The sequence below is a fragment of the Gopherus evgoodei genome, chromosome 6 (genome assembly GCF_007399415.2).
Source record: "Gopherus evgoodei ecotype Sinaloan lineage chromosome 6, rGopEvg1_v1.p, whole genome shotgun sequence".
Taxonomy (NCBI): Eukaryota; Metazoa; Chordata; order Testudines; family Testudinidae; genus Gopherus; species Gopherus evgoodei.
The window spans coordinates 41,411,950-41,424,172 of record NC_044327.1 but is presented as its reverse complement, the minus strand read 5'-3'; the positions used below and the strand labels follow the sequence as shown (position 1 = coordinate 41,424,172).

The 12,223-nt window shown below is 42.4% G+C and overlaps 1 protein-coding gene across 1 annotated transcript in view; it reads left to right on the top strand.

The window, feature by feature from the left end:
• PGM5 (phosphoglucomutase 5) overlaps nt 1–12,223 on the top strand; it is a 129,651-nt gene that overhangs the window by 84,103 nt on the left and 33,325 nt on the right. The window contains exons 8-9 of the mRNA XM_030567509.1: nt 5,379–5,514; nt 6,853–7,036. Coding sequence (XP_030423369.1) covers nt 5,379–5,514; nt 6,853–7,036 — 320 coding nt within the window. The remainder of the gene's footprint in view (nt 1–5,378; nt 5,515–6,852; nt 7,037–12,223) is intronic.

Below are 12,223 nucleotides of genomic sequence, written 5' to 3'. Positions count from 1 at the left end.
CTGTAAGCCACCCACCCTCCCCCTTCGATTACCGCTTGCTTCCTAAGGAAATAAAATCACTCTCGTTTAAAAATCATGTATTCTTTATTAATTAATTATAAAAAGAGAGCAAGAACTGACAAGGTAGCTTGGGTGGGGTTTGGGAGGAGGATGGGAGGGAAGGAAAAGGCCACTAAAAAAATTTCAAAATAACGACAGCCTTTTGGTTGGGCTGTCCACTGGGGTGGAATGGGCAGGTGCACGGAGCCTCCACCCACGCGTTCTTAGTCGTCTGGTGAGTGAGGAGGCTAAGGAACATGGTGGGGGGGAAGGCAGTTATACAGGGGCTGCAGTGGCACTCTGTGATCCTGCTGCCATTCCTGAAGCTCCACCAGATGCCAGAGCATGTCCATTTGATCACGCAGCAGCTCCAGAGTTGCATCCCGACACCTCAAATCTTCCTGCCGCCACCTCTCACCTCGAGCGTCTCTCCTCTCCTCACGTTCATCCCTCCTATCCTCATGTTGGTCCCTCCTGTCCTCACGGCATCTTTCCTGTACTTTGATACCACATCCTTCCACTCATTCAGATGAGCTCTTTCATTGCGGGTCACTTCTATGATTTCCGAGAACATTTCGTCTTTCGTCTTTTTTTTCCGCCACCTTATCTGAGATAGCCTTCGGGATGGAGGAGGGAGACTTGAAAAATTTGCAGCTGCAGGAGGGAGGGAAAAAAGGGAGAGAAGTATTTAAAAAGATACATTTTACAGAACAATGGTTATACTCTTTCACAGTGAACAACACTATTCACCTTACATAGCACATGTGATCTCATTACAAGGTCGCATTTTGCATCTTGATATTGAGTGCCTGCGGCTTTAGTGTTAGAGATCACAGACACAGGTCCGGGCATCATAAATCGGCTTGCATGCGGCCATGGTAAGCCATTGTCTTCTGCAGCCTTCATATATCCAGTGCCCTCCTTTCCCAAATAGCAAGCAAAGCCCATTGAGTGCTGCTTCTTTCCTGTTAACGTGCAGCACCAGAACCGCCCCCATCCAATTCTCTGGGATGATCGCTTTACCCCTTCCCCCACTGCATGGCTGGTATCATGGAAGATTGCTGCTAGCCACCCTCCTCTCCCCACCGCGTGGCTGGTAGCAGGGAAGATCCCAGCTAGCCAAATGCAAAAAAGCTCAGTGCCAGTCACCCCTCCCCCTCCTCCTGCTTGGCTAAATGCAGGGAATGATTTCTTTTAAGCAACAGGCAAACAGCCCAACCATCTCTGTCCCCTTAATTAAGTTCCTGAATTTCAACCAGGTTATCATGAACGATATCACTCTCCTGAGGATAACACAGCGAGATAAAGAATGGATGTTGCTTGAATGCCAGCAAACACCGGGACCATGCACAACTAGACTTTGTCATGCAATGATACTAGATTACTTGCTACATGCATAGCGTGGTCAAGTGTCCTACCATGGAGGATGGAATAAGGCTGCCCTGCCCAGAAACCTTCTGCAAAGGCTTTTGGAGTACCTTCAGGAGAGCTTCATGGAGATGTCCCTGGAGGATTTCCGCTCCATCCCCAGACATGTTAACAGACTTTTCCAGTAACTTTACTGGCCATTAATGCATCCCAAGTCCTCAGGGCAAATTAATCATTAAAAAACGCTTGCTTTTAAACTATGTTTTATATTTACAAAGGTACACTCACCAGAGGTCCCTTCCATGGCTTCATTGTGTGGGATAGTGGCTTGGGAGGCCTGGGAGGGTAATTCCGTCAGGGTGAGAAAAAGCTCCTGGCTGTTGGGGAGAACGGAGTGCTGTGTGCTATCTGCAAGCTCGTCCTCCTCTTGCTCCTCCTCATCTTCGCCGTCCGCAGAATCCTCAGGCATGGCTGAGATTACCACCCCCACCTCGGAATCCACGGACAGGGTGGGATAGTGGTGGCAGACCCCCCTAGAACTGCATGCAGCTCAGCATAGAAGCGGCATGTTTTCAGCCCTGCCGCGGACCTTTCTATTTGCTTCTTTGGTTTTCTGGTAGGCTTGTCTGAGCTCCTTAACTTTCACACGGCACTGTACTGAGTCCCTGGTGTGGCCTCTCTGCATCATGGCCTTGGAAATTTTTTCAAATATTTTTTCATTTCGTCTTTTGGAAAGGAGTTCTGTTAGCACGGAATCCTCTCCCCATACAGCGATCAGATCTAGTACCTCCCATGCAGTCCATGCTGGAGCTCTTTTTTGATTCTCAGGAGACTGCATTGTTACCTGTGCTGATGAGCTCTGCGTGGCCACCTGTGCTGGTGAGCTCTCCACGCTGGCCAAACAAGAAATGAAATTCCAAAGTTCGCGGGGCTTTTCCTGTCTACCTGGCCAGTGCATCCAAGTTCAGTTGGCTTTCTAGAGCGGTCACAATGGTGCACTTTGGCATACCGCCCAGAGGCCAATACTATCGAATTGTGGCCACACTAACCCTAATCCAACATGGCAATACCGATTTCAGCGCTACTCCCCTCATTGGGGAGAAGTACAGAAATCGTTTTAAAGAGCCCTTTATATCGAGATAAAGGGCTTCGTTGTGTGGACGGGTGCAGGGTTAAATCGGTTTAATGCTGCTAAATTCGGTATAAACGCATAGTGTAGACCAGGCCTGATACTAGATAAATTCATGGAGGTTAAGTCCACTAATGCCTATTAGCCAGGATGGGTAAGGAATGGTGTCCCTAGCCTCTGTTTTCCAGAGGGTGGAGATGGATAGCAGGAGAGAGATCACTTGATCATTACCTGTTAGGTTCACTCCCTCTGGGGCACTGGGCATTGGCCACTGTCGGTAGACAGGATACTGGGCTGGATGGACCTTTGGTCTGACCCAGTATGGCCGTTCTTATGTTCTAACCTAAATGAACTTAAAGTTATGGACACAGATATGAATCAAGGAAGCCAGCAGAGTATCAGAAACCTGGAAAAATCTCTGACTGGATGGGCTCAGGCGTTTGGTCACAAGCTGAGGTGGTTCAGAAGTTTTGGATTTTTTTTAAGCATAATTTTTTTATTGTTTCTTTAAACAATCAAACACAGCAAGCACCAAATATTTGGCCACACACTTCTGAAACCCCAAACCATGTTCAGGTTTTGGCAGACTAATTTCAGCTTTTCAATTAAAAAAAAAAACACAACAAATTTTGAAGGAAAGCAGACATTGTTCGTGATTTTTTCTGCTTTTTAAAAACCCCTAGTTTTCAATCCAAAAAAAGTTTTGAAGGAAAATATTTGTCCAACCCTTTTAATGAGCTTTAGTGCCTTTTAGCACTAGCTGATGCTGAGAACCAGAGATACCTTGTAAAGGTGACTTGAAAAGAAGTTTTCTCAAAACTGGGTTTGTGCCGAGATGCGGAAGGTTTTTAAATGTTTATTTTTGCCAGGGCCGCCTGTGGGGGGGCAAGTGGGGTAAGTTTCCCAGGCCCCACAGGGGCCCCCATGACAATATAGTGTTGCAACTTTTTTTTAAGGAAGGGGCCTCTGAAATTGCTTTGCCCCAGGCCTCCTGAATCCTCTGGGCGGCCCTGGTTAGTCCTAGCACCACCGTTCCTGGGCACTGCTTGGCTTTGTCTTTCTGTTCAAGTCTCTGCAGTCTATTAACATAAAGTCAAGTTTTCTGGAAGCCCTCATCTGTATAAACTGAGCAGCATGCCTCTTAGACCTCATTGCATTCTCATTCTCACCAGTATCTACTCTCTTGCAATTTCTGCATATCGTATCTGCTTTGGTTATGTATCTCAGAAGAAGCATGTTGCAGGTTGGCCCAAGGCAGATGTTAGGGCAATTATAAACATCTGGGCAGACAAGGGGATGCAGTTGCAGCTGAACTCTGTAATTTGGAGTACTCTGCTTAATCACTAGGAGTTGGCTCATCTGATGTGGCCCAGTTCTGGGAAACAGTCCCAGTTATGTATATCGGGGTTGGCAGCCTGCAGTACGCATACCTATTTTTACTGGCATGCTGCTGCCAGCCAGGGTCCTGGCACCAGCCCTGCTCAGCCCACTGTCGGCCTGTGTGAACAGAACCCCCGGCCGGCAGCAGGCTGAGCAGGGCCGGCAGCCAGGATTCCAGCTGTCAGGAACCGGCAGACAGAACCCCAGACCAGCAGCGGGCTGAACCGCTCAGCCCAACGCCGGTCTGGAGTTTGTTCTATCTGCCGGCCCCACTCAGCCCACTGCCGGTCTGGAGTTCCGGCTGCCGGCCCCTTGCCAGCCAAGGTCTCGGCCGCTGACTCCACTCAGCCTGCTGCCGGCCTGAGTGAACAGAACCACTGGCTGGCAGCGGCTGAGAGGGGCCAGCAGCCGGAACCCCGGCTGGCAGGAGCCGGCAGCCGGAACCCCAGACCGGCAGTGGTCTGGAGTTCCAGCTGTGGTCCCAGCCATCTGTTCTGCTCAGCCTGCTGCTGGGCTGGGATACCAGCCACTGGCCTCGCTCACCTAGCTGCTGGTCTGGGGTTCCAGCCGCCCAGCCCCCTGCCAGCTGCGGTCCGGGCCTCCAGCCCTGCTCAGTCCTCCTGCCGGCCTGGGGTACCTGCAGCCAGCCCAGGGCCTGGTCCCAGCACTCTGCAGCCCTTATCAAAAATTACACTACAATTAGATTAAAAACTTTAAAACTTTGTATATTACAGTAATCATTAAAACATGTATAATGTTAATAAATACATAGGTTTGATGAAACAAAGTAGTTGTACTTATGTGCCTGTGCTTAATTTGTATTTTTGATGATTTACCTTCTAAAAAAATCTTGCATGTCTCACACTCCCAGAAAGAGTATCTTGCACCCCACGTTAAGAACCACTGCACTAAACTGATAAGATCTGCATTTTAATTTAATTTTAAATGAAGCTTCTTAAACATTTTAAAAACCTTGTTTACTTTACAAACAACAATAGTTCAGTTATATAATGTAGACTTAGAGAGAGAGAGAGACCTTCTAAAAATGTTAAAATGTATTACTGGCACGCGAAACCTTAATTTAGAGAGAATAAATGAAGACTCTGCACACCACTTCTGAAAGGTTGCCAGCCCTGATGTATATCATTCTGCACAATGATTAGCCGGAATCACAATGGTTAAGAATGTAATAGCTTTTACACTCTTGGGAGCCAAGTAATTTCCCATCTTTTGTTGAATTTTAGTAATGTGGATTCTGACATGTCTGTCCATCTGTCTCTCTTCCTTACTATCTTTTAAACAATTATTTTGACTGTCAGTCTGGAAAATGTCTGTGTTATTGTTTTACTGTATCTAAAAAAACAAACTGACATGAACTGCTCTATGCTTCTCATCTGGAACTATTGTTGGCATTTTCATTGGTGTATCTGCTAATAAATGTGCATTACTTATTTCTTTTTAGGGTCTGACCACATCCGAGAGAAGGATGGGCTCTGGGCTGTGCTAGTTTGGCTTTCAATCATAGCAGCTCGAAAGCAGAGTGTGGAAGAGATTGTCAGAGATCACTGGACAAAATTTGGCCGCCACTACTATTGCAGGTGCAGATAATTATTACAAAACACAGTAGGTTAGCATGTTCCTAGGACAATTCCTGGGCAAGTTTGGCTTGATTAGCTTTGTTGCTATTAATAGTGAAATGTATTCAGCAGCACTTCAGATGTGTGCACAGAATGAAAATCTGCCATAGACTGAACAGCGTTCCTAGGGATGTTAGTGATCTAAGTCTCAGCTTTAACTTGAACAAGACTGGCTTGAAGCATAAGTTTAAAAAACCAGCGAGGTTTACTCAGCTCTTCATCTTTCAAAGAGATAAATTAAGTGCCAGGCACTCTGTTGTATGTGGGTCTTTTTGACAGGACCAATGTCCTGCCTACTCTCTCTATAAGAGGTGAAATTCATGGTCCTGCCTAAGGTCTATGCACTTTTAAACTCCTACATAAAATCTCAAAATAGGGCTTAAGTGGGACTCGTGGTGCGTAGGTCTGGTGCTGGCCCTCAGTCCAGGGTGAATTTTTACCCAACGGAGATTAAGGAATCCATAAAACGTTTTGTTCCTTAGCAAAGTTCTTTCTCTACCCTTTGACTATTGACCATGCAGTGTGCTAGTTGGTCGCTGCCCTGCAGCCCAGAGTTGGCTACATATAAATGGTGCGGTATTTATATGGCGTGTAACGGATCTCTCTGTGTAAATGGTGTTGTTTGAAAGCAAGTTGTTGCTGTTGTTGCTAATAATATCTCAAATGTAAAAGTATATCATGTATTTTTTAAGTGGGTTCTGCTAATGCTCTGAGGCAGGTGGTTGGTTATTCCAGCCGAAAATAAAGGCGGTTGGAGTGGCTTTCTGAAGGGAAAATATTCAGCGTGTGGTCTGAATAGCCCTGAGATAGAAACTCTAAGGGCAGCCAAGACTGAGGAGAAGGCCAGAGCTGATAACCTTGTTCTCTTATTGTTAATTCCTTTGCCGCTAACGCCAGACTCCCAGCAGGAGATGACTTTTTGACTCTACATGGTCTGCAGACTTTGTGTTAGTGGCCCAACAAGAGAGCACAGATGTGTCAAGGGGGAGAGGGGTTGAGGGTGGACCTGTCTTTTTAAGCATGTAAGTGCATTAACCACGTAGGGCACACAGTTTTCTCTTAAACTTAATTGACAGATTTGCACATTTCATGGAATGGAGGACTTAGGAGCACAAAAGTGTGTAAGTAAATGGAAGAGCTGTTTTCATTTGCACTAGGCACTTCAGTTGCATGCCTGATTTTCCATGTCTGCTGTAAATTACTAATTGTGAGCATCTCATGCTCTGTGAAACCAGAATCTTTCTGCTGGGTGGAGCTTACATATTTCTTCATACTACTTTTCTTTTTATCACATTAAAGATTTGATTATGAAGCATTGGAACCGAGAACAGCGTATTTCATAATGAGAGACCTGGAGGCTTTGATCATTGACAAATCATTCAGTAATCAGCAGTTTGCTGTTGGGAACAATGTCTATCGTGTGGAAAAAACAGACAGCTTTGAATATGTGGATCCTGTAGATGGCACTGTGACCAAAAGACAGGTATGAAAGCACGAAAATAATCTTTTCCAAGATAATGGGGAGGTGTGTATGGGGGAGAGGTGAACCATAATGTTTTACAACAATACACACTACTTTTATAGTTATTAACTCAAGGGCAGAAAAAAAATCTTTTATTTGTAGAATCATGATTTCATGTGGTTCGTGTAACATAGCAGTACTTTTCCCCATTTAAGAATACCTGATAGTGGCGAAAACAGTTAACTTACTCTCAGTGCACACCACTGAAATCAGTGAGGTCACGTAGGATGTACACAATAGAGCTCAGGTAATAGCAAGTTGCCTAAGAACACTAAGAACAAAGCATGGTATCAAGAAGAAATGAAAATCCGTCCTTTTGCTGTTTTCACTTATTCCAATTCAAACTGAAAACATCTGCTGCCTTAAACTACAGTCCAAACTAAATCTTTTGCGCAACAAAATTCATGACATGGTCAATACTAGTAACATTTTTATTTCCTGGTGGAAATGTGTATAAAGAGGCACTGTGAATATAAAGTGTGACTCATATTTAAATGTATTCTTTTTTTCATGATTTTCTCTTTCCTAGATTAAAATAAATCCACGTTGAGATTAATTTTTGGCAAGAGCTCTTATTCTGGGTTTTCCTCTTCCTTGTCGTTTTCTCTTTGTTCTTCAAATGTTAACCATTTTTTATGCCTAAAAATATACTGTCTCTTAATATATATAATCAGATCATCCCACACCATAGCATATATTTATATATGTCATACAAAATGCTGATAATCTTCTAGTGCATGTATCCTCTTCAGCAACTCTTCTTGACTTGACTTGCTTGTGAAACAATCTAGCCACTGGTACTGACCCTATAACCAACGTTCTTCCCTGCTGACTGGTTTCTCGGTTCTGGACCTTTCTCACATGTGATTGACACTAAACTCTTCATTTACTGCTATATCTTTTTTTTCAAAGTGTTCGGCGCTGGTTTCATGGATTTTGATGAACTAAAATGAAGGAACATTTTCATCAGATCTTTTAAAAAATACATTAACTTTTGCAACTCATGCCAGCCTTGTGCTTTCAATCTCCAGATACAGCATGTTAGGGTTTTTTTAATAGGTATAGTCAGACCCCACAACCCTTCTGTGGAAAATAATCGACCTCCAAGGACTTTGCATCGAACCTTGCAGAAAATGTCCTTAAGAGGTATTGCAAATATAGTCCAGGTACATGCTAAACCCAAGTCTAGATTGTCGTAATTATTGTGGTTTGTGAATCATCTTGACCTGACCAGGCCCTTGCAAATCCTACTCTACAGTCTGTTGAAACCATTGTCATGACATTCTGCTCAGATTCTTTATAGTTTCCATTCATTACTGAATCCAGATGATACAAGTAATCCACCTGCCACTGAACCACTCTCTTTTTGTGTATTGCTGGTGAAACATGACACATGCCTGTTGTTGTCATATCCAAGCCCATTGGAAAATCACAGAATGATAAGCTGGTCAACTTTGCCATTTTAAAAACTTACTTGCAATTTTCAGAGTCTTTTTTCCTCCCTTTATTATTTTTCAAAAAGCTCTGTACTACCATTGAAATAAAAATAAAATTGCTAATCAATTTCTTTTAAAAAAGGGCCTGCTGTAAAACAAGAAAAGAAACAGGTCAGACTCTGAAAATGTGTCCAAAATTTTCCAGAGGAAGAACCATTAATTTATTTAGAATGTAAGTTCGTCTGGACAGAGACGGTCTCTTAGCGTGTGTATGTACCTACCACAGTGGAGCCCAGTCTCTGTGAGGTCCTCTAGGCACCTCTGTAATAAGTAAATAATACCATGCTACCATATGCAAATGAAATAATTGCATACATGCCATTCTGTTCTTCATGTGCACACAAATGCTTTGTTTTGATCTATGTTAATGAGTTTGCTTGCAAATTTTGCAGTTCTATTTTCAGAGGCTTGTTCAAAGTGTTGTTCTAGAGATGTAAAAGGAGAAAAAAATTATACAGTAGAATCTCACTAATTCACATAGACAACTAGCTAACCCATAGCTGATTACAAAGTTTTGCAAAATAGCTAGTCAGTGAACAAACACAATTAAAGCATGGATAATGCATCACAAAAATTAATTTCTTATTTTGAGAATTGTATCTTATAATAATTCAATAGAATGTACTGGTAAATTAACTGTAGTAAGTTTTGTAGAATTAGTTGGTGGCAGTAAACATTTCTATTCTGGTAGTGATTAAAGGCACCATCCTTATTGGGGCTCCATTGTGCTGGGTGCTGCACAACCTGGCCCAGATAGTGAAGTCTTAGAATAAGACCTCATTACCAGTTGTACTCTGGTATTAAATTGTTGCTGGGAAATACAGAGGCACCGTTTGACAAAATTCAAATTATCCACGTTGATGAGAGGGTCCAATGTACCTTAACCAGTTGATGAAAACTCCTCATCCTTTTAATTAGAGATCTGTGAACCTACTCTAGATGTTTTCCTACCCCTGTCTTTGTTTCAGAATGGAAAAGGTTATCCATGTAGTTTGAGTTTTTTGTTTTTGAGTGTGTAGTCAGGAAGCAGACACTGGAAAAGTTGGAAAAAGTTATTTTGCATGCCCACAGATAAGGCCAAAATTCTTCTTTGCTCAGAATGAGATTTCAGTGCTGCCTTTGAGATAAGACTTTTCCTGTCAAAATATTCAGTGAAGTCTGCTGTGCATTTGGGACATTTAAGTGTCAGTTGAAGAGCAAATAAAACCACATTAGTGTATAATACTTGGAAGTAAAACCACAGCCATTTTATATGGGTCTGATGTGTGTGTGGCTATGTATGTACTTTATTGTTACTGGGCCACATGCTTTGCCTCCATACGTATTGTACCTGTAAATAGTGCTTCAAAATGTTGAACTGAAACATATCCATAGGTTTGCACGCCTGAATCTTGCTTGTGTTATCCTTTAATTGTAAGAACGACAAGAAATACAGCAAATAACAGCACATATGTTGCAGTTTTAACCTTCAGAGTGCTTTACAAACACTAACAAATTAATGGTTAATTTGACTGGAATGTAATACAAGAGTAACCATCTCTGTCAAGTCAGTTGTAATTCCATTTACACAGCAAGGCCTACTCTGTCACATCAGCTTCAAAACCAGTGGATCAAATTCTCTGCTGGTAAATGCGTTGTATTGGATGGGATACCTTCAAGGAACTCAGAAGCACTGCAGGAAGTCACGTTGACGATTCAGTTGGTTACACTGTAGGCCAGCAAACAGTTGGCCCCACTGGCTTTTGGAGCTGATGTGACAGAGGCAGGATTATTTTCTGATTATGTCTTTTAAAACCAGCTCTTGTAGCACAGTGTAGCACAAAGCTGCCCTTGCACCTTCATTACTTCTGTGAGCATTACAGGCTGACTGGTCCTTATCCTTACACTGCTAGAAAGTCAATCCCACTGCTTTTAAATATCTCTTTCATTAGGAAGGATTCCCATCTGCTAGATCATTGAAATTAACATTTGATAGCTTTGATAGCTACTTTCAACTACCTGAAAGGGGATTTCAAAGAGGATGGATCTAGACTGTTTTCAGTGGTAGCAGATGACAGAACAAGGTGTAATGGTCTCAAGTTGCAGTGGGGGAGGTTTAGGCTGAATATTAGGAAAAAATTTTCACTAGGAGGGTGGTGAAGCACTGGAATCAGTTACCTAGGGAGGTGGTGGAGTCTCCTTCCTTAGAGGTTTTTAAGGTCAGGCTTGACAAAGCCCTGGCTGGGATGATTTAGTTGGGGATTGGTCCTGCTTTGAGCAGGAGGCTGGACTAGATGACCTGAAGTCCCTTCCAAACCTGATATTCTATGATTCTATGTTATACTGTCTACAAAGTTTATTTTTTTCATATTTTATTAGCTTTTTAGCCATGAAACTTGTTCTTGTAGAAGAGTTTCCATGCAGCTCATATACATCCACTGGCATATTTAGGATGCCTAAAATGAATGTCCACAGACGTTCAGTGTGAAAATTACATCCAGTCTTCCTCTGGGAAATTATCAACCCATCTGATTTCTCACAAGATGATACTGTTCTCATTGATGACAATAATAAATCCTTTTGTATTATAACTGAAAGTTATTTCATCTTACGGGTCTCCCAGTTTATCCTTTTTGCCCTTTTCTTCTTTTAGACTATAAATTCTACATTCTATGGGAACGTTTTCATTTTGTCTTGTACAGGATCAGGTAAATAATATATAATCAATAATAATCATAGACAATTGGATTTAGAACAACATATCTGCCAGTGCACTTATGTAAGGTAGGAGAATAATATTATGCCACACAGTACTTATATTGTATGTTATTTCATCAGTTTGCCCACCCCGACTAATATTTCTCCTAATTAAAGTTCAGATCCATCAAAAAACAAAACTTCAGTCTCCTTTAGAATTTGAGAGGCATTGAAGTCTTCAACATTTTCAAATTCATGCTTGTTCATGTTTCACTTAGTAACGATTATTTGTTATTAAAATATTTTCATTCATGGCATGCCAGATGCAATAGGGGCGAGGTTCTAGAAAATAAAAGGGATGTATCAAAACTGAATGGCTCTTTTATTCTTTTCTGTGAGCTTGTTGAGTGAAAGCCTTGTTGGTTCTAGAACCACCTGGAACTTTTCAGGGACAGAGTTGGAATCGACATTTCACAATTGGACACTCTATAAATAATGAGCCCAAAGCCTAGATGCAAACCACATAAACTCTCAAGTGTTTAGATATTGTATGGTAATTGTACAGGTTGGGGGGTCATCTCTAGTCTGATGTTGCAAGTCAGTATCTAAAAGCTGTTACCTTATTAAATGTTTTCTCCCTGGCATGTAATCCTGTTGTTTTAAGGAGTAGACCGTGGCTGTGTCTTTATAGTGCCCCTGTTCCGAGTATTCTCAGCTGTGCTGCAGGAATTCTAGCCTTCTAGAGATGTATCAGCTGTTATTCCCCATTTTGTGAGAGTCTGTGTGCTCAAGCTTCTGTCATCAGGAAATGCAAAATGAGGAAGAAAATAGCTGGGAAATAGCATAGGAAGTAAATACAGGGAGATGTGTGTCTGTGAGCGTGAGAGAGAATTCCAAGCACCAGAAATGCTGGTAGTATTACATTACCAGGAGGCTCTGTAGTTGGGGGAGCAGTATGTATCAGATTCTGAGAGAG